This window comes from Nicotiana tabacum, chromosome 23 (genome assembly GCF_000715075.1).
Source record: "Nicotiana tabacum cultivar K326 chromosome 23, ASM71507v2, whole genome shotgun sequence".
Lineage (NCBI taxonomy): Eukaryota > Viridiplantae > Streptophyta > Magnoliopsida > Solanales > Solanaceae > Nicotiana > Nicotiana tabacum.
Window position 1 is genome coordinate 83,730,743 of NC_134102.1, and position 23,136 is coordinate 83,753,878.

At 34.6% G+C, this 23,136-nt stretch overlaps 2 protein-coding genes across 4 annotated transcripts; one reads left to right on the forward strand and one right to left on the reverse strand.

Annotated features, from left to right (window-relative positions):
• Positions 1 to 1,026: 1,026 nt before the first annotated feature.
• On the reverse strand, positions 1,027 to 11,635 carry LOC107803752 (putative transporter C405.03c). Of its 3 annotated transcripts, XM_016627520.2 has the most exons (9): positions 11,098 to 11,635; positions 9,596 to 9,697; positions 7,308 to 7,703; positions 6,333 to 6,547; positions 4,189 to 4,259; positions 3,981 to 4,079; positions 2,836 to 2,953; positions 1,666 to 1,801; positions 1,027 to 1,238 (listed from the first exon to the last, which is right to left on the reverse strand). In XM_016627520.2, the coding sequence occupies exons 1-9, from the start codon at positions 11,176 to 11,178 to the stop codon at positions 1,179 to 1,181; spliced, it is 1,278 nt and encodes a 425-aa protein (XP_016483006.1). In that variant the 5' UTR covers positions 11,179 to 11,635; the 3' UTR covers positions 1,027 to 1,178. The 3 variants fall into 3 exon arrangements, with proteins under 3 accessions (XP_016483006.1, XP_016483007.1, XP_075102447.1); XM_016627521.2 differs by lacking the exon at positions 9,596 to 9,697 and having other exon boundaries at positions 11,098 to 11,569; XM_075246346.1 differs by lacking the exon at positions 9,596 to 9,697 and having other exon boundaries at positions 7,308 to 7,751; positions 11,098 to 11,568.
• Positions 11,636 to 13,400: 1,765 nt separating this feature from the next.
• Positions 13,401 to 14,309, forward strand: LOC142177248 (uncharacterized). Its single transcript, XM_075245718.1, has one exon. It carries the CDS (start codon positions 13,401 to 13,403, stop codon positions 14,307 to 14,309), a length of 909 nt encoding a protein of 302 aa, XP_075101819.1.
• Positions 14,310 to 23,136: the final 8,827 nt, after the last annotated feature.

A 23,136-nucleotide genomic window follows, 5' to 3' on the forward strand; every position in this document is an offset into this window, starting at 1 on the left:
GATATACTATATATACATAGTATACTAGATATACTAGATATATATATAGTAGATATACATGTATATATAGTATATCTTAAGATGTATATATAGTATATAAATCGAATATAGCTTATATATAGTAAGATGTATATATATTATAGTATAGTATAGTATACATATAAGCTTTTATATATATATGTATATCAAATATATATATATGTATATCGAATATATCGAATATAGCTTATATATCTTAAGTTGTATATATAGTATATACTATACTATACTATAATATATATACATCTTACTATATATATTATATATATCTTAAGATGTATACTATCGAATATGACTTATATACTATGTATATATAGTATAGTGTGTGTATATATAAGATGTATATATAGTATTATATATACATCTTACTATATATATATATATATAGCTTATATATCTTAAGATGTATATATATCTTAAGATCTACTATACTATACTATATATATATATATATATAGTATATCTTAAGATGTATATATAGTATATTTTAAGATGTATACTATGTATATATAATATAGTATATATATATATATATATATATATATATATATATATTTTAAGATGTATATATAGTATATAAATCAAATATAGCTTATATATCTTTATTACTATTTTTTTTCTCTAACTTCTATAAATAAATAAAAATAAAAAATACAAAGTTTCTGTTGGGCCCGTTTGGGCCCAGGACCGGCCCACTTAACCCGGGACCGTTAGTTCGTGGTCCCGGTCCCGAGCCGGTTCCAGCAATAAGCCCGCGAAGCCCGGGACCGTTTAGGACCAGACCGCATAGGACCGGGCCCGGCCCACTTGCCACCCCTAGGTAGTAGTATCAAACTATGTGAAAGCCACAATGATTTAAAGGATGACAGGGAAAGGGAGAAAAAGAAAACAAGCTAACAAACGGACGGATAGATGATGGGATAAATAATAATAATAATAGGGAGATGATAAGAAATTTAAGGAATACTTCCATGGAGAAGGAATACATACTGCAAAAATAACAAAGTATATACACTTTGAAACACATATTACAAATCTTGTTCACGAGGGGAAGAAAACTTTATTTCTCTACCCCCAGTATATGTTTTATACACTTGAGATTAAAATGCTCTCCATCTTGAAACTGAGTAGCCATGAGGTTATCTTCTTTGGCACGAACACTTGTCAGAGAGGTTAGCCATAACAAATCCAGCAAAAACCTTGAAAAATAATAAGTAAAACGGCTTTAATGAACTTGCCAAAGATGAAAAAGAGGGGCTTGATTCATGATTCAAATAAGGAACAAATGTGCAATAAAACCTTTCAATTTTGAAGTTTGGGTATCTAATCTTTCTCAGTTTCTATAATATACACGTAACACCATTCAAGTAAGTAGAGAAGTAATATCGTTGTTTCAGCCAATCCAACAGAAACTGGATCGCAGACCCCTAGTCTTTCCATAATTAAGTCTTTAATGATCTTTCCAGTGCTTTTCTTTTTAACATAAGATAGGAGTAAAGATGGCAAGTGGCCACTGTAAGTTGGAGACCACTACTTGTAGATTCAAATAGAAGTTTGTGACACAAACCAAAAACTACATGAAAACTGTAACTTGAAGCTATGTACGGAGTTAGCCAAGAGAAAAACCTGAATGCATCCAAGAATGTACACTGCAGAGTAATGACGGCCGTGAACTAGCATGTCAGCAATCATAGCAAGAGGTATGGTCAATGACATTCCCAGTGTCGCAACTAGTGGTGTTGTCCATACTACTGAAAGGGCCCTGTTTCATAATTCAAGAACTTGCCCCTGTTAATCTAAAAACATATAGCGCAAAAGTAGATATCAATGTAGAGAAAAAAGACAGGCAGATTCCGAAGAGCCCGAGAATTGGTTTGCTCTCCTTGCAATTTGATTTCGTTTTGTCTCCACTGTCATCTGATTTAGCATATTGTGGTCAAGCTAAATGTTTAGAGGAGCGGGATTAACCCCAGAAAATGTTTTCCCTAGAGTTGATCAATATGTATAGAGATGATAAAGATTACCTTAACCTAAGCAGCAAATGTAAAAGTGACCTAACACAAGATCCAAATGGGTTTATTCAAAGTCAAGATTTAATGCCCGTATACTTAGAATATTCTAAGATTCATTCTATGAGTTTATTGAAACTCAGAAGCATCGGTTCTGACATAGATATTGCATGTCATTTCACAAGGGAGAAGGTCAAGGTTAATGCTATTGGTAGACAATATGTTCGCACAAAGGAGCAACTAGCAGACATCTTAATCAAGAGCCATGAAGAGACTCGGCATGAATACCTTCCTGTGCAAGCTGGGTGAGAAAATATCTTCTGTACCTCTGAACTCGAGGACTACTAAGTGATACGGAAAAAAAGAGGGTGGAGTGACAGGCTGTGAGAAATGTGACGAGTTAGAACTGGAGCTTAGTTAAGTTAATTAGTTCGCTAGTAGTTGGTTTAGTTAATTAGCCAGTGAAGTTGCTATAAATTAATAGTAACTAGAACTAGATGATGGAATGAACATCTTTTTCTTATTTTCCAGTCAATTGCAGCTACTCAAAATCTCCATTGAGGGAGCTAGCTCAACAAGGTCAAACGTATAGAAAGCTCTTCCTAATTCTGATATAATAAGGAATCTCCATATTCAGGTAACTTTCCTCATTTCGTATAGTTTAAGATCTTATTTCTAGCAGTGGTACTCCTATAAAGGAGCCCTCTTGTATCTTGTTTCATAATCAGCTCAAAACAAGTTCTCTGTTTATTTTCTTATTTTCACGATGATAAGTGTTGGTACGTACCATAAGTAGTCAGAGAGAACACTCCCAATAAAGCCATTCAGCAGCACAACCTCAGCAACAGAAGCCGAGCTTGGGAAATCAAACTTAGGTTCCAATCCAACAACATTTAATGGCCATGCTGGAAAAAGAATTGGGGATGATAAAAATCAGTAATCCACAATCAATTAAGGAAGAGATTCAAATTAAGGACGGTATAAGATAGGAGTGGTTGCAATACACTTGGATTCTGGGAGTTCTTTCCACTGGCTTAGAAAATATTTGAATTCCACCCATTACGAAAAATATTATTTGTCTTCTTTCCTTTTCGAAACCAAAATGGTTTCATTTCTCATGAAAGGGAATTTTTTCCTTCGTTTGCTTTTGCAATAATATAGTACTTCAAAAGTAGCTGGTCCGACTTCTATTCTTATAAAAGTACACTCTAACTTTGGATGCGCTTCCAATAAATTGTAATTTCAACCTTCCAACTCTTCAAATACTCTTAAACTCCGTGACAATTAAATAGAATGGTGCTAGTAAATGGAACAGAATATCATCATAAAGTACAACAATAAAACAACAGAGACCAAACCAAACCTAAAAGCCCCAAAAGCACATTTTCATCACAAAGACAATTACGAAACACAAGAGATCAACTCCAAACCTAAAAGCCAAAAGATTTCTTTTTGTGTGTGAACTTAATGAAATCAGTTCCGGAATTTAAGCACTACCAGAAAAATCACCTTCCTTACAGAGAAGTTGTGTTATGCTGTTTACTTAGACACCTGAAGTCCTGAAGAATTTAACCTCTGTGCATGATTATCCTATATTTTCCCTCTTGCTTCCCCTTTAGCAGAAATCTGGGTTTCTTTTCTGCATCCCCTAATCATTCTACACAAATATGAAGAAGAAAACACGAACTGGTCACCTTGTTCAATTCGTGTGTTTCTCGTTCAATTTTACGGCCTATCTACTCCTCCGGAGTAGGGATAAGGTCTGCGTACACACTACCCTCCCCAAACCTCCACTTGTGGGATTTTACTGGGTTGTTGTTGTTGATAGGCCAAAAAGAGAGAATAGTAGGCAGCTTCTCTGAATATGAAAGAAAAATTAAGAAATTCATAATGTTATTCCCGGGGGGCACAAATTTTCAAAATGTCCATTACCAATCCACCAAAGGCCGAACAAAGTGAATATTCCAAGATATCCAAAGAACCTCTCCATATCTGCCTTTTCTCCTGATCCAGCAGATTTCTCGAGGAGCACTGAGCACATCAGAAAGCCGTACATAGATCAAAATAAGAATCATGAAATTAGTATTATCATTATAAAATAAAAGTGAAAATTTCATCCCAAACATGACAGGTATCTTACCTGTAAATAGGCCATAACAAACTGCTGAAAGAAGACCAAAAACATCACCAATAATGGAGTGCTTAGCAGTCCTGCCAGCAGCAAAGGATCAACAAAAATGATGCACTAGATTTAGCACAAAAGTAGCAGATGGAAGCAAATTTAGAAGTACCCAATATTTGTACTCCATACAAAAATTTAAAAGCTGAATATGTCACGAACCAGACAGGTTAGCCATGACCAGAAACAAAATAAATATATTGTGGAGTTACTTGTCAAGGGAACAGGTAACTCCGCTTAAACATATTGTTATCGAAACAGAGAAAGAAAAGTTACTCTAGACGCCCAAATTGCTTCACATAGCATAATGTAGTTGAAAATCAACACCAGAAATTGTTAACTGAAATAAACTGAGCGGTAAAGATTACATTCCGAATCACAAAATTTTCACCTGATCATCTAATAATACATTTGACAATTAGTGTCCCTTAATCTTGGATTAATCATTAGCTTTCCGTTCGAGTGCCATTGAAACAAAAGAAATGGATCGAGACAATTTAAAATAAAAGGAAATAAGGCAATAGACCAAGCATGAGCTGTAACACAACCTCTTGATAAAGGCGCCATTCAAGAGTCGTTACATTTCTCTTATAAGAAACATAAATTTGAACTAGAAAAAGTATGGCATTTGTATGATTGTGATATAAGCATCGGAGAAACTACCATGACCACCTAGAGAGAGCTCATTTCTATTGCTTTCCCTTGGGGGGGGGGGGGGGGGGGTTACTCTTATGCCTCATCACCAGTATTCCTTAATTAAGACTTAAGAGGTGTATATGTTGATCCAGGTCAAATGAGTCTAGTGATGCAGACAATTAAAATAACATATGGAAGAGCAGTTTAACCTGTTAGAGAATTTGCATTATCTGGAGGCATGTTTCCTTGTTTTCCCCTCCTTTTCCCTTTTGTGACCAGCAGATTAAGGCTTCTAATACTTTTTCAAAGTCTTTTCTTATTTTGTGTCAATTATTTTCGATTAGATTTCCTTATTCTATAATTTTCCAGTTCAAGGGGTATTTTGCTTATAAGAATTCTTGCAATATGCAGAAGTTTTTGCAAAAAGAAATCTTTTCTTTGGCAAACTGGTTATAATTTTAGTAATTTAAACTTTTTGCAAGTAGGTATCAGTATTAGTTTCCTAATTAGTTCAGAAAATCCTCCACAAAATAGGTTTAGGTTGTAGAGTTTATGAATAAGATTTGTTCCTTACGAGAAGAACTGTATAATTTTACTCATAGAATTCTTTGGATCTTCTAAATGGTAAGAGGAACCTCCTTTAAGCTTCTGTTAGGTGCCATTCCTAGAGGACCTTTGAGATATTGACGTTTTCCATGAATCCTGTGCTTTTTTCGTCATTATTTATTTACCACTCGTTCTGGATTTAACTGCCTAATTTCAGATGTCCTACACCATTTACTTCTCGGCACACCTATATCTTGCTTTCTATCTCTCTATTGCATTAAGTTTGATAATTGACCATTTCAAATTACAGGTCCAAAAACCAAGCTCTTTAAAGTAGGTATGAGCCTTGAACTGTTGAACTGTTATATTATCTTTTCCTATAAGCCATCAGCACTTTTTAGGTAACTTTCACCAGTAAAAACTCCATCTTTGCCATAATACATGAGATGGGAGGAAGCTGAAGTCCTGAAGTGAAAATGAAAATCAATAGTGCACCAATTTAATTGATATTAGCAGAGATGACTTTTAAATTTGCAAATACATCCTGAGCTTAAACAGCATTTATCATTCCAAAGCATCTTATTGGAATTTTTTCACATTTATTTTTTTATCAATAGCAATTATAGGTAATTTCTAAAAATTCTCCAATTAAAACATGGAAATGACTTGAAAAAAGTAATATAGAAGCACAACTTTTGCAATATTAACATAGCATGTTCGTCGTCTAATGGCAGATTAAGATGTTCCGGCACTGAAGAACTTGAGATGCTATGCCTATATGCTAAACATGGATAAAGCATCTTCTGCCCCTATGCATGCATTTTAATCCGTAGATGGATTGTATGGTTCATCTGGAGAATCTGAAGACATATTAACAAGCTTAGACCTCAACATAGATAGACCGATGCTTATTTAAAACTTACTCAGATGCACTCAGCATTTCATCAGGAGCCCATGTTTTTCCAGCTGTAGTCAGTGCCACACCACTCATACTGATTATAACAGCAATCATCTTCGCAATAGTTATTGAGTCCCGGCCGAGGAGTGCTCCAAAAAGAAGCGTAAAAAGCCCTGATGTAGAGGTCAAAATAGTAGTACTAGCCACACTTGTATTTGCCAGTGCTGTGTTAGAAAAATACTGCAAGCCATAAAGCAATTAAGTTGGGCATTCAAGTTGCAACTATATAATTCATCTTGCAAAGAAGGAATATGACAAACAACAGTCAGTCCCCTACATAAAGACAGAATAAGACAACAAACAGTCAGTCACCTAGATACATTTAACACTCCTTTGATCTAAGCATGACCATTTTGATCCATAATCAGACCAACTCAATTGATGACAACTTGACTGCATCAACTCTCGCATGAATTCTCTATCTTCTAATTCTCATCCGTTAAACATTTTCAAGGAATACAAAAGGAAACATCGATTGTGAAATCCTAGATTTGGACAAAACAAGTTCTCCATCTTTCTGATCTTTCTGTCTGGAAATGTTTTAAATAATATTTTCATATTTCCTAGAGCTCCGAATGGGAGATCTCATAGATGTTAAATGCGTTGTAGCAATTTTGAGCAACCAGCAAACATTTGTTTTCCAAAACGAGATGTAAAAAGCTTGTGCTCGGTTAAATACATGACCGTGAATCTTGAAGCAAAAGGATTGGGTAATGAAGCATACCCATTTGAAACGCATTTTATCAAATTTACCAGCTTCCTTCTTTTTTTTTCACTATAGGGATCCTTTGGCTGGTTCTTGCTCTCCACTTGTCTTTGTGTTTTGTTTTTGTTTTAGGGGAGAGGATGGAGACAGACAGAGAAATGTTTGATGCAAGTACTGAAAGCAGTATATTGTTCAACATAAAAAGTGTTAAAGGTTTTAGATAGAAACAAGTACCTCTGTTGCAAACCATAAAGGAGCAAGATACAAACTACATTTAACAAGGTCCCATGAGTTACGTTCATGGTCGTCCTCTTCAAGAAAGTGGAACTCATATTTATGGTTGATATCAACCAACGGCAAGCCTTCTTCAGGGTCACTGCAATCCATGTCTGCTGAAAAATAATTCTTCAAAGCTCCTTCGGGATGATTGTGCATGTCATTGAGTTTAAGTGGCACATCTAGGACTGATGAGTCCAGGAGAAGATTTTCATTGTATAGTTTCTTCAATGAACTCTTCTCTAATAAATTGCATAACCAATCTTTACAAACTGCTATAGGCAGGAAGATTGCCATAAGAGAGATCCCCAGATATGTAACCACAAAAGGTTGTTTATACTCTACAAAAATTTTCTGCAGCACATAAATGGTTTTATCTTAGTATCTTCTGTCCAAAAACATCTGCACAATATGATTGCGAAGCTTTGAATCAAGAGAATTTAATGGCAACAGAAACAAGTGAATGGCAAAAGGAAAGTTGTTTAGAAATGCCTTCACCAACAATGAAAAGATCAGCATCTTCAGCAAATAAGAACTACAACATAATGAAATAAACATTCTAATTTTCCCTATTGCACAACTCGAAGCATTTCTTTACCAATAAATCCCTAGTAATTGTTGTTACGGAAAAGTGTCAGAAATGCCCTTAACGTATTAGAAATGGCTCAAAAATGCCCTCCTTCCACCTATGGGTTCAAATTTACCCTTAATGTTATTTTTAGGCTTAAAAATGCCCCCTCTTAACGGAAAGATGACATGGCATTGATGGACATTTTAATTAAACATGTAGCATTTATTTAGTCTGAAAAAAAGTGAATTTTTTTTACTAAAAACTGAAAAAAACAAAAATATTTTTTTTTTCCAGTTTTTACAAAAAAACTGTTTTAAAAAAAGCTGAAAAATATTTTCTAAAACAATATTTTTGTAAAAAACAGAAAAAAAAAACTGAAAAGCAATTTTCTAAAGCAATGTTTTTGTAAAAGCTGAAAAAAAATATTTCCTCTTCTTCTTCCTTCCTTGTTTGTCCATATGCTTTATGAGTTCATTTTTTTTATATATTTTAGTTCTTCTAATGAGTCAGTATATCAAAACTGAAATATTTTCGTTTTTTTTAGTTTTTAGTAAAAAAAAATTCATTAGTCTCGAAAAATGTAGCATTTATTTAGTTAAACATGTAGCATTTATTTAGGAATAGATTGGCTTTCTGAGTTCTGGAAAAATGGCATTTTAATTAAACATGAAGCATTTATTTAGTCTGGAAAAAAGTGAGTTTGTTTTTACTAAAAACTGAAAAAAACGAAAATATTTCAGTTTTGATGTACTAACTCATTAGAAGACCTAAAATATATAAAAAATGAACTCAGAAAGCATATGGACAAACAAGGAAGGAAGAAGAAAAGGAAATGTTTTTTTTCAGCTTTTACAAAAACATTGCTTTAGAAAATTGCTTTTCAGTTTTTACAAAAATATTGTTTTAGAAAATATTTTTCAGCTTTTTTAAAGCAGTTTTTTTGTAAAAACTGGAAAAAAAAATATTTTCATTTTTTTCAGTTTTTAGTAAAAAATAAATCACTTTTTTCAGACTAAATAAATGCTACATGTTTAATTAAAACGGAAAAGGGTCAGAAATGCCCTTAACGTATTAGAAATGGCTCAAATATGCCCTCCTTCCACCTATGTGTTCAAATTTGCCCTTAATGTTAAAATGCACATCAATGCCATGTTATCTTTCCGTTAAGAGAGGGTCATTTTTAAGCCTACAAAATAACATTAAGGGCAAATTTGAACACATAGGTGGAAGGAGGGCATTTTTGAGCCATTTCTAATACGTTAAGGGCATTTCTGACCCTTTTCCGTTGTTGTTAAGATACTATGATAGAAAATTTCCAATATTGACATGGAAATGGACATATAATTCATATAGCAAAACACTGGTTTAAAACCAACTCTTAGAAAGATTGTACTCTGAAAACAAAGTATCTCTTGTGAAAAAACAGTTAATACTAGTAGAATACGCACAAGTTACTGAATATGATATGCATAGACGATGCGACATCCTTAGCTAATCTAAATGAGACAAGTAAACCTATGATATTAGATAGATGCAATCAGCACCCTTAGTGGTAATACTGCGAGTATCATCAGTCAATGGGCTTTGCATTCAAAAAGTTATTCTGTGTCAGATTTTATGCAAATGCATATGTTTAGAACAAAACAAAATTGGAAAATGGTTGACGCTAACTTGCCTCTCTGAATGTACTCTCAGATAGCAGTCTAAACATTGCAATAGTGCATGATAATCTGTTGCTTCTCATTTCTTTCCCAGCAAGTGATAGCAGATACAACAACTACGTCATAGCGGATAAAGATAATAAAATAATTACATGAACAGAAACCAAAATAAGGTACATAAAGTCTGAAAGCAGATAATCAATCAAATGATGTTCTTGTATAATGGATACTGTACAGGCAGTATCATTGATAAAACCTAGTAAGATGATGACGTCAATAACAACAACAAATTCTACATAATGCTACTACCTGAAATCGGCAGCTAGAACATTCACGTGACTTTGCCTTTGCCTGATTATAACTAAGACTCTATGCATTTCAACAATATTGCAGCCTGTCTTTTTGAACTTCTTTACCTTAATCATATTCCTAGTCGCAACAGTATCTAGCCTCCTACAACCAATCAGTCAAATTTTCCAACTTTACACTCTTCCCCTATCGCTCTCGGTACTTAAGCTCAATCTCTATGCATTTTTACTGTAGTCCTACTCTTTCTCACCATTGATGTTTGCGAACCTCCTTTTGCAAGTGCTTTTAGTTGCTTTACCATTGAAAAACAAAGCTTTTCCCCATCTCAGCAATATATGAGGCCAAAATTCACTGGAAATCCTAACCTCTGTTTGATCTTCCTTTGAGATAACTTCTTAAACATAATCCACAACCCAATATTATCCTTAAAGTTATTCCTAACTGTTCCTTTTTCAGCATAAAATTCTGTCTGGACCATCTAAATACAGAAACAAAAAGGAGTTACTTGTATTTCTGCATAAATTCATGAACAAGACTACATTTTGCTATAATCTTATTCATTTTAGAACTAAATTTATAATATCAGCTTTATATTTTCCCATTCAGAAGTTGTTTGCACTTTTTAGCAATTAAGCTTAGTCTACATATTCCCTTTACTTCTTATCAATCTTTCCCTATTTAATTGCTGCATACAACAACAACAAAGTGTAATTACACAAGTGGATTCTGGGAGGTTAGTGTGTAGGTAGAGAGGTTGTTTCTGACTTTGGTACAAACCATATATTTATCTTAACAAATTCATTGAATATGTATAAATTATTAATTTAGAACTCAGTAACTTAAAGAATTTAAAATCTCGAACCCATAAATTTCAAATCCTGGCTCCGGCTCCGCCTCTGTTTCCGATAGATCCTCGCCTCAAGATAAGCATAATCACAACAGTTGAAAAAGAAATACGGTAGTAGTGGAGAAGCCATGGGAAAAAAAGCACTATGATAACTGAAGCAAAACAAATAATAGGTAGTAATGGAAATACCAGAACAATACTAGTACTACAGGTATGGAAAAGAAATACAAAATTAGAATTAAGCTATAAAAATAAACAATCAGTACACAAAATAAACCAAGACTATATTTTATAATCCCAGAAAGCAGGGGAAAACACCAAAACGAAATAAAAAGAGTGGAAATGAAAAGGCTTAATTACCTGAGTAACCTCAGCAGAAGCAACCCATATAAACACAAAAGCTCCTATTAACCCCAATCCAGCATTGTATTTCCAACCCATATCTCAATAAATAAATAAAAATAAAAACTCAGAAGCAATGAAGAAAATAACAATTTTGAGAATCTAGTGCTCTAACTGTGAGAAACACAGTAAAATTTATCCAGAAACTCCATGTTGGGGTGTTTTTCTTTGGTCCATAAAAGGGAGAAAATGTGTAAAGAGTTGAAGAAATCCCAAAGGCCAAAGAGTTACTCATGGCTTTGAAATTGAAACGCATTAAATATATTGAAGTCGGCAAAAGTTGACTGGTAATTCCAAGAAGAAGCTTAAACGACAAAATTGGACATGTAATTCGTATGTTTCCACTGTTTCAGTAACGTACGCGAGTGACCCAAAAGTGCTTCCCGTTTCTTGGATTTTAGTGGCAGTGGTTTTTGTTTTCTTCCTTGAGTACGATTAATTTGATAAATTTGTAAACTTCAAAGTCAAGTCAATACTGTTCTTCAAAAGTTTGTCGAAGCTAATGAAATAAAGGACAAATATGAAAATTAAACAAGAAAACTTATTGCTCGCTTTGAAGTATCAGATCCGTACTAATTTATTTGGTTTCTACAATAAAATCCGGTATATATAACTAATATTAATTTCTATGTTACTAATAGTATAACATGATTTTAATGAGAAACGTTGTCAGAAAGTTATATACTATTACTTATGTATTTCATATTGGATAGAACTTGTAATGTAACTATCTATCTATCTATAATATTATAAAAATACGAATATTTAATACTAAATGTTGAGAAACAAAAATATTTCCGATAAATTAGTCGATCATTTTGCCCTTTAAAGTTAATATTTTCGTTTTGTAGCAATTTAATAATGGATATAAATATAATTTTGGGTTAGGACTAAGTAACATTTTTCTGTTGGGACTCAATCTATTCTAAAATATAAAATTTTGCTTCAAAGAAACAATTCCATAATTGGAGAAAAGACTCCTTTATACCCATCCTAATCACAATTTGATTTCTACTACCAAATACCAATTGCCTTTGAATTCTAAGAAATCAACCCGTTCAAACCAAAATAAAATAAGACAAAACATTTCTCCAAGCTATATTTATTACTCAATTTTTAATCTAACCATAATAAGCATAAAACCTAATACGCTTGGCTTAATCGTTATTTATTTATTTATTTTTAAAATTTAAAATGACAATATTTTACTTCAATAAAATTAAATTATGAAAATTGAGATCAAACACTGCAGGAATACTGGCGACGCCAGGCCTAAAGCTAGGCTTCCCAGGCGTTAGGCTGGCGACGCTAGGCCTAAAGCCGAGTTCACCTGATGAGGCAGCTACAGCAAACCCCAACCTTAGTGCAACTGGAGAGATTTTGGCCTATGTAAATGGTGTTCCGGTGTATGCATCAAAGAACAAACTTGATGGAGATGTTGCTGTGAAGATTAGGGATGATATAGTGGGGTCAGATCAAATTTCAGGCAATGGAAAGGGTGGTGATCTCACTAGAACTTTGCTTTCAGAGCAGACTGCTATAGATACTCCTGGGCGAGGCAGTGTCTACGAGCTACAATTCAAGGAGTATGAACAGGCTGATGAGCGGGCAATTGTTCCAAGAGCATCGGGGAAAATAGAGGAAGTGCCTATGGAATCCGGTACTGATCAAATTATGCAGCTACATCTTAATATTTCACTTAAGACTCCTCTACAACATTTACATGATTTAGTTACACACAATGTGACACCAATTGATGAAGACTTATTGAGACAAAATCCAATGGAAGATGAAGGAGATGATGAATCAACGGCAGAAAACTTCAAACAAGTGGCTAGGGAAGGGGATTTATCACCCACAACTAGTGCTAAAGGAGGTAAAAAAACTAAGAAGAATCAGAATAAAGATCCACCACAACCTTCAAGAATAATGCCCAGGAGGGCAGCTTCTCTATCTAAATGATGATGATCAAAACATTAATATGGAACATAAGGTCTGTGAATACACAACAAGCCTTTCTTAGGGTGATCAACATGAATAGGGAGCAGAATTTTTGTGTAGTTGCATTGATGGGGCCTTTTCAAAAGAAGGGACTCATTGATAGATATAAAAGGACGTTGAATATAGAGACTGCTTATGCAAATATTAATGGGCAAATATGGTTGTTCTTCGATGCAGTGGTGGAATGGGAATTAGTGGAGGATACTGAGCAATAGGTGACTGTTAGAGTGTTTCACCATGACCTGGGACAGCACATTATGATGGCATTTGTTTATGCAAAATGTTCAGCAATTGAGAGGTTAGATTTGTGGGATCACTTGTACTACTTAGCAAGTGATATGGAATTACCATTGTTGGTAGGAGGGGATTTCAATGTGATATTGCATGAAGATGAGAAAATAGGGGGACTTCCAGTACACCCTCCTGAATATGAGAATTTTACATTTTGTGTAAACTCTTGTGGTTTGTTTGAGCAAGGGTACAAAGGAAGTCCATTCACATGGTGGAACGGGAGATCCAATGCTGAGTGTATATTCAAGAGATTGGATAGGATTTTTGTGAATTTTCCATTTCAGAACATGTTGCCAACTATTGAAGTTGAGTATCTAATCAGAACTGGATCAGATCATGCACCATTGCTAATGACATGTGGGGTGAAGACAACCAATTTTGTCAAGCCTTTCAGATTCTTGAACTTTTGGACAAAGCATGATACATTTATGGATGTGGTGAGGCAGAACTGGGAAGCTGATTTCATAGGGGATTCATTTTTGATATTCAAGAAGAATATCAAGAGGGTGAAGGCAACACTCTCAAAATGGAGTAGGGAAACATTTGGTGATATCTTCAAGCAATTGGCTATTTTGGAGGACATTGTTAGGGTGAAGGAGATGTTGTTTGAAGAAGAGCCTACAACTGAGAATAGGATTGTGCTTCAAAAGGCTCAATCTGAATTGAAGAAATACTTGAGTATTGAGGAGCAGTATTGGAAGCAAAAAGCTGGGATGACTTGGTTTGCTGAAGTAGATAGGAATACAAGTTTCTTTCACAATCATGTCAATGGCAAAAGAAAGAAATTGCAACTGAAGAGGATCAAAAGTGGCAGTGGGGTATGGATTGAAGACCATGAGCAATTGGCTAAAGATGCAGTGGACTTCTATCAAAAATAGTTCACAAATGAAGGTGATGCTTTTGAATTTTCCTTGCTCAATAATGTACCTTCAATGGTCACTATGGATCAGAATTTGGAACTTAGCAGATTGCCAACAATTGAAGAAGTAAGGGCATCAGTTTTTGAGCTTAGTGGGGAGAGTGCTAGTGGTCCTGATGGATTCACTGGCCTGTTTTATCAAACTTGCTGGGAATTGGTGCTGATATACACAACATAGTGCTACACTTCTATGGAGGAGTTGCATTGCCTAAATCCATCACTCACACCAATCCAGTGTTGCTACCCAAGAAACCTAGAGTTGAGACCTTCTCTGACTTAAGACCTATTAGTTTGAGCAACTTCATTAACAAGGTCTTGTCTAGGGTGTTACATGGCAGATTGGAGAGTTTTTTGCCATATCTAATAACTCCTAATCAATCCGAATTTGTAAAGGGTAGGAGTATATTTGAGAACATCTTATTGACTCAAGAAATTGTCACTGTCATAAGGTTAAGGGGAAAGCCAGCTAATGTGGTGATCAAGATTGATATGGCTAATGCCTATGATAGGGTTTCATGGAAGTACTTATTGCTTGTGCTAAGGAAGATGGAATTTTCTGAACACTTCATCAACATGGTGTGGAACTTGATGTCAAATAACTGGTATTCAGTATTGGTGAATGGGCAGTCCTCAGGGTTCTTTAAGTCGACAAGGGGTGTGAAACAAGGGGATCCCCTATCTCCAGCATTGTTCATTCTGTCAGCTGAGGTACTTTCCAGGTCTTTGAATAAGCTCTTTGAAGACAAGTCATTTGTGGGATTTGGAATGCCTAAATGGTCTGATCCTTTAAACCACTTGGCATATGCTGATGATACGATAATCTTTGCATCTGCTCATCCTCCCTCTTTGAGCAAGATTATGGCAGTGTTGGGGAACTATGAGAAGATATCATGTCAGATGATCAACAAAGATAAAAGTTCATACTACATGCATTCAAAGGTTGCTAATGGATTATTTCAGGCAGTTGGAGCTATTACAGGATTTGCAAGAGGTAAATTCCCCTCCACATATCTAGGGTGTCCTATTTTTTACACTAGAAGGAGGAAGGACTATTATGAGGATCTTATCAAGAAGGTGAAGGCTAAATTGCATTCATGGAAAGGAAAGCTGTTGTCATTTGGAGGAAAGGCAACACTCATTTCTAGTGTGTTGCAAAGTATGCGAGTTCACATGTTATCAGTCCTTGATCCTCCAAACAACATCCTGGGCATCTACATAAGACTTTGCTAGGTTCTTTTGGAGCACAAAGGAAGAAGGGAGAAACAAACACTAGGCTTCATGGCAAAATCTTTGCCTTCCTAAAGAGGAAGGGGGCCTAGGTTTTAGGTCCTTACATGATGTCTCAAGGGCACTGTTTGCTAAACTATGTTGGAGGTTTAGGACCACAAAATCTTTGTGGTCTAATTTTATGAGGAATAAGTATTGCAAGAAGGAGCTACCAACAGTGGTGCATTTTAGGAGAGGGTCTCATGTTTGGAGACAAATGCTAGGGAAGAAGTAGAACTTGATATCGTATGGGAATTGAAGAGTGGAACAACTAATATTTGGCATAAAAATTGGACTGGATTGGGTGCACTTTATCACGTATTACCTGAAGACTTTCCAATCAATGAAGATCTTCAAGAGGTGGCAGAACTGTGACAAGGGGAAGCATGGGATGCTCAACTGCTAGATCAAACTTTCAATGAGGAAATTACAGAACATATAAGGCTAAATGTGCATTATGAAGGCAGCGAAGGATATTGGGATAGGCCATACTGGATGCCAACTCCTTCAGGCAAGTTCAGTGTTAGGAGTGCTTGGCAAATATTAAGGCATAGGGCTGATCCTAATCAGGAATTCAAGTTAATGTGGATTAAAAGTTTGCCATTCAAGATATCCTTCTTCTTGTGGAGATTGTGGAGGCAGAAAATAGCCACCGATGACATGTGGAGGAGGCAAGGGCAAATGGTGATGTCTAGGTGTTGGTGTTGTCAGTAGCCCCAAGAGAAATCCATTGAGCATATATTTGTCACAAGTCCTACTGCCTCTAAGGTATGGAACTTGTTCATGGGGGCTGCTGGAATTTCTGTGCAATTGATTCAATTGAAGCAGATTATAAGGCATTGGTGGTATGCTCAGTGTTGCCCAAAATTAAAGCCACTATTTCAAGTAGTGCCAGCTATCATCACTTGGGAGCTTTGGAAGAGAAGAAATGCAGGTAAACATGGTGGTTCAGTATCCACAAATAGGGTGATTCATGAGATAAATAGGACATTGCATCAACTGGCAAGGGTGAGGTATGCTTGGATCCCTAATATTCCATTATTATGGCCAGACATGATTCAATACTTTGAAGGATATAAACCTATATTGATCACTACAAGAGTAACATGGCAGCTTTCTTTTCATGGTTGGTACAAATGTAATACCGATGGAGCTTCAAAGGGCAATCCTGGACTTAGTTCCCTAGGCTTTTGTGTGAGGAATGATGAAGATGATATGGTGTATGCTAGGGCAATAGACCTGGGAGTGACAACTAATGTAGTAGCTAAAGCTAAGGCTATTCTTCAAGGGTTGGAATACTGTGTGGAGCATGATCTTCACCCTCTCATATTGGAGACTGATTCATTGGTGATGAAGAAGGCGATAGAAGGGGAATGGGATCCTCCATGGGTAATTGCACAGGATGTGAAGAAAATTATAAAGATGAAGGACAACTTCAATGTGATCTTTCAACATGTGTTCAGAGAAGGCAACTCAATGGCGGATTTTATAGCTAACATTGTGTTCTCTTTTGCAGGTACATCTGAGTTTCATTCATTCTCTGAACTGCCTAGTGCAGGGAGGAGGTTGATCAATCTAGAAAAATCTCAATCACCTAACCTTAGGGTTAGGATAGCAAAGAGAATAACCTTAGACTGATGGCTTCACAGGATTGGACTCTGCACAAACCTGCATGTTTCTTTGTCTCATTCAGTATGCTATTAAGGTACTTTCCAATGGTATTAGCATAATGCGACAGACAGGTGTGGGATGGTACAATATATCCTATTTCTGATATGTCCAAATGCTAAGGAAAATGTTGAACCCATCATATGGTATTTTTGAAGATTGTTGAATCATTTCTCAGTAGTATTAACATGCTTTCATGCTCAATCTGAGGATGGTTTAGCAATGTTTAGAATGATATCTACATTAAAGGTTCTAGTAGGGAAGGATCTGAGCTTACAAGATCACAAAAAGGAACAATTTCAAAGCATGGCCTTTGCCTTGCAAAGCCTGCTTAAAGTCAGCTCATTCCTGGCTTTTGCCTTGCAAAGCCGGCCTAAAGCCAGCTCATGCCTGGCTTTTGCCTTGCAAAGCCTGGCTAAAGCCAGCGCAAGCCTGGCTTTTGCCCTGAAAAGCCTGCCTAAAGCTAGCTCAAGCCTGACTTTTGCCTTGCAAAGCCTGCCTAAAGCCAGGCTCCTCTTCTACACATTAATTTTGATGAGTGAGCACATGATTAATACTTGGACAAAATCAGTCCACTGCATATGGAGATCATATAGTACCTACACTTGGAAGATTATGTTGGCTTCAACTCTATGGTGGAGATGTTTGGAATTCATTTTAACCTATGGACAGTATACCCTGGCGCCTGGTGAGAGCTTGATAGGTGTTGCTTGGTATTTGCCAATGACAATTGGATTCACATACACTAATAAAAGAAGGAAGCATTCAACTTATCATGTTGTAATAGCTAGTTCATTATATTTTAGCTTTTCTATCTTTTTAATAGCTAGTAGCTTCATGCAACTTCTATTTTGGTTTGGACATCTTGTAAGCTTTGGACCCATTTTGGGATTTTATTTATATATTAGCCACTAGACAAGTGCTGCCGAGTGGTATAGTTACTTTAAAAAAAATACTGCAGGAATATAACTACGTTTAATTCAATTTTTGACATTATTGTTCATTTATTGCGATTAGTATTGTGAACAAATGAATGATAATATATAAAATTAATATTGGAGTGAAAGAAAGTCAAAAGAATCAAACAGTTATAATATATTGCAAATGATTCAAAATCAAATTTTGATGTAAGAAATATATTTTACAAATCAAAATTTTGATTGTACAACTTTAGGACGTCATTTAAAACTTTGTGAACTATTTCTGAGAAAATATGAAATAAATATTTTAGAAAAATTCAATTGCTCTATTTTCATATTGATCTAATTTTGTCTTATAATAGTCTTTTTGCATTAAAAAAAAAGAAAATTGATCTGTTTTTGGTAATTAAATTTATTTTATAAATCACCATGAAGAAATACATAACCATAGCTAAGCGATCACAACTTTTATCCAAATACATCTTAGCTACTCAAATAGCATCCCTAGCATAAAGTTATTGCTAAAACATAAGTTGTTGTACTATGTTCCTAACTCCATGTAGAGCTCTAAGATTACAAATATAGGCAATTTCTCTGGCAATACTATCCAGCTTCTGCTCTTTTGTTCAAAGGTTCGTTGGTTTCTTTCAATGTATATCGCATGCACACATTCTGAAATTGATCTTTTTATATGTTATGTAGGAATATTACTTCTAGACTATTACGAGCAGATTATGTTCATTTTATTCTTTCTATAATACTATTTGTAACAACTCTTTTTTATATCAAAGGACAAAAAAGATGCCAACAATATAATAGAGTGGTGGTGCTAAATATTAGGAAGCATAATTAGTTATTTGGGATGAAATACTTATGGGGAACCTTATATAAAATTCAACTTTTACCACAGATAATGAATGATATCCTCTTAAATTTTTCCGAAAATAACACATAGTCAAACATTTTCAAGCGTTGGACTATATTTGATGCAATATATTTTATTACATTGACTATTATATGTCGCATTTTCAAAAGGAATATCAATATCGACAATAAGAGTTCAAATCATAACAAGCAGCCAAAGTATCATAAGGGAACAAACCCAAAAATATCGTATATAAAGAAGTATTAGGTAAGATATGATTATATTTTTTATGTCTATACTATTAATACATATATCATTTGCAGGTTCAGACGTGATGTCGAATTATTTTAAATTCAAGTATAATGTAAGTGTAATAACATTTGAAGATTGTTACATTTTCTTTCACATCAACTGTTGTATATATATATATATATATATATATATATATATATATATATATATATATATATATATATATATATATATATATATATATATATATATATATATATATATATATATATATATATATATATATATATATATTTAATTTTTGGTTGCTTAATATCTATAAATAATTAATTGAGAATTTACGTGAAAAGTATGAATGTCAAAATTTTAGCGCTCGAAAATCAACGTGCAATTGTTATCGTGCAACGCATATTCATAGAAACTAGTACTATATTAAAAGCAAAGATTGTTACATTTTCTTTCACATCAACTGGTGCATTCATATATATAATATTTTAGGTAAATTTAATTTTTGGTTCCTTAATATCTATAAATAATTAATTGAGAATTTACGTGAAAAGTATGAATGTCAAAATTTTAGCGCTCGAAAATCAACGTGCAATTGTTATCGTGCAACGCACGTTCATAGAAAGTAGTATCATATTAAAAGCACAAAGTATGTAGTGAAATATTGTTCGTATTTTTTACCCTTTAAAAATAGTTTTCACACTAGATAACATAATTATTTTAATTATTTTCTCATATTTAGGAATAATTATTTAATTATTTTCCTAATATTTAGAACTCCAAAATCAACTAAATTTTGTGTGTTAGTGTGTCCGTATTTAAATTGTATAAAGTATCTATAATTCAATCAATCGTTATTCTCTTAGATTACTTTTAAACAATAAGTCAAGCCATATAAACATACATATATACGTCCAAAACAAATACTTTTATAACTCAAAGAGGCTTAGTCTACAACAAATATAGAAAATATATTAAAAATACGTCATTCCATCACAAGAATTAAAAGAATAATATTTCAGAATATATAAGAATAAACTTCTATCTTCGGAGGAATTAGATTGGGTGGGCAATCTTTAACTCCAAAGGACTTTTTTTAAAAAGGAGACAGAGTTCTTAAATTTTTTATTCAAAAGGTAAAAAGAATTGTACAAAAGTCAAAGTGAAAAATATATACTATAGTATAATTTAAAGCCTTAAATATTTAGTTCATCTAGAGTTTAAAATATAATTGCCATTATGTATATGAACTATAATTAATTTTATATTAATTTGAACTCCTTTCCTACTCAATCAATATTTTTTCTTTATCAATTTTTTTTTACAATATTTGAAAACTTCGCTCGGCAATTAGAAAAAATAACTAAGAAAATAGTTAAGAATACAAGAGAGTGATAGGGTGGGGGGGGGGGGACAAAAGTCCATAACACTAATGGTTCTTCAAACACAATGATCCAAAATTAAAAAAATTGATATGGTATATATGAAATTAAGGATAGAAAGTGTCACGACCCAAAATCCCAACCACGAGGCCGTGATAACGCCTAACATCCGCTTGCTAGGCAAGCCAACATTAGCTAAAGAATTAATCAGTTTAACAATTTAAAAATAAAATATTAAGAATTAAAGGCTAAAATACTTTGAAATACATATAATAAATCTATAAGTAACATTGTCTATGCTAATCCTAGAAACCGGAGTCACAAGTACATGAGCGACAAGAATATGCTACAAATAAAGTCTGAAATAAAATACAATTGTCCGAAATGAAATAAACAATAAACAAGATAGGAAGGGGACTTCAGGGACTGCGAACGCCATATAGTTCTACCCCAAGTCTCCTAGATAGATCAGGCCCGAGCAATCTCCACTAGCACCGCTAGGATCAACACCGAGATCTGCACAAGAAGTCTAGAAGTATAATACGAGTATAACCGACCCCATGTACTCTGTAAGTGCCGAGTCTAACCTCGATAAATTAGTGACGAGGTTATGACAAGACACTCACTATAAACATGTACGAATAGTAAATAGAAGACAACACAAATATAAAAAAACCAGGATAAACTCATAAGAACAGGACCAGAAGGTCAACTAACAGACGCCCCCAGAATAACTGGGACGACCCGATAGGTCATTTTGACTACTAGCTTTTATTTTTGTGTTCTAAGACCTTTTATAGCTCCACTTGATGTTATATGACTTATGTGTGTGGTCCGTGTCCTTTTTATCGGAAAGCTTTTATATAAAATTTTGAAGAAAATATGATTTTGGACTTAAAATGAGGTTAGAGTTGACCACGGTCAATAGTTTTTGGTAAACGACTTCGGAATAATATTTTGACGATTCTGGTAGGTTTGTAAGATATTTTTGGACTTGTATGTGTGCTTGGTTGGGGTCCTAGCTGACCCGTGCGCATTTCGACGCATTATGTGAAATTGACAAAAGTGAGTTTTGAGTTGAAAATTTTGAGTTTTGATGATCGATTCTTGATATTTGATGTTATTTTGATAATTTGAGTTAGTAAGTGAGTTTGTATGACGTTATTACACTTATGTGCATGTTTGATTTGGTGCTCGAGGGGCTCAGATGAGTTTCGGATGCATTGCAGACTTATTTGGAACACCTGATGCATAACTATTGCTAGCGTAGACTTGCAGGTCTCGCAATTGCGAAGACCTGATCGCAATTGCGAGCCTCGCATTTGTAATGTCCGGCTCGCAAATGCGAACATGGGCTGGGGGCTGGAACTTCGCATTTGCTAAGTAAAGTTCGCTTTTGCGAACTGAGCTGGGATCACATTTACGATCTCAAAGTCGCATTTGCGACACAGTGCATAGTAAGAACAACTTCGTATTTGCGAAGCATTACTCGCATTTGCGATTGGGGGACTATTCGCAAATGCGATGAATATGTCATATTTTTGACTTATGCATGTCTGTGATAGTGATCGCATTTGCGATCAGTTGTTCGCATTTGCAGATATCACAATTGCGAACAAGAGTTCGCAATTGCGACATTTGCACCTGTGTAAAAGTTGGAAAAACTTGTTCGCAATTGCAATATCTGCAACTCGGTAAAAGTTGGAGAAAATGGGACTTAGCTCATTTTATACTAATTTTCAACCTTAGACTTCATAGAGGCGATTTCTTGAGAGTTTTTTCTTTCAAAATTCATTGGTAAGCATCTTTCACTAGTTTTCAATCAACTTCAACCACTTTTCATGAATTTTTAACATCAAATAGATGAATTTCAAGATAGAAATTAGGGGGTTTGGGTAAAATTTAGAGATTTTGTAAAATTGAGATTTAGACCTCCAATTGTGGTCGAATTTCGAAATAAATCACATAACTGAGCTTAGGGATAAATAGGTAACCGGGATTTAGTACGAATCTCGGATTTTGACTAAGTGGGCATGGAGTTGACTTTTGTTGACCTTTTCAATTTAGCTAAAGATTGAACCCTTTTCATTTGTGGGTAATTTTTAAAGCTTGGTTTTAATTGTTTGAACGATAATTGGCTAGATTCGGTTGGTTTCGAGGATTGTTCGAAGGAAAAAGTTGTGGTTGATTATTGATTGGTTGTGGAAAGAGGTAAGTATCGTAGTTAACTTTGATTTGAGTGAGTTAAGATAGAATCGAGTCTATTTGCCATGTGAACTATGTGTATGCAAGGTGACGAGTGCATATGCGTTTGCCATGGGATAAGCATGCGAGTGGAATTTGCCTTAATTATACCAAGTTATTTCATTTACTATGTCTTCCATGCCATAGATAGATTGCTTATTCTTTGACTAGCCGCTTTCAAGT

What these genes read in the sequence shown, in the direction of transcription:
- LOC107803752 (XM_016627520.2), bottom strand. Translation starts at nt 11,178, where the DNA reads ATGGGTTGGAAATACAATGCTGGATTGGGGTTAATAGGAGCTTTTGTG. An exon ending in CTTTATGGTTTGCAACAGAG is followed by an intron (nt 6,548 to 7,307) that starts GTACTTGTTTCT and finishes TATGGCTTGCAG; the next exon opens with TATTTTTCTAACACAGCACT. An exon ending in ACATTCTTGGATGCATTCAG is followed by an intron (nt 1,239 to 1,665) that starts GTTTTTCTCTTG and finishes TTATTTTTCAAG; the next exon opens with GTTTTTGCTGGATTTGTTAT.
- LOC142177248 (XM_075245718.1), top strand. Translation starts at nt 13,401, where the DNA reads ATGGCATTTGTTTATGCAAAATGTTCAGCAATTGAGAGGTTAGATTTG.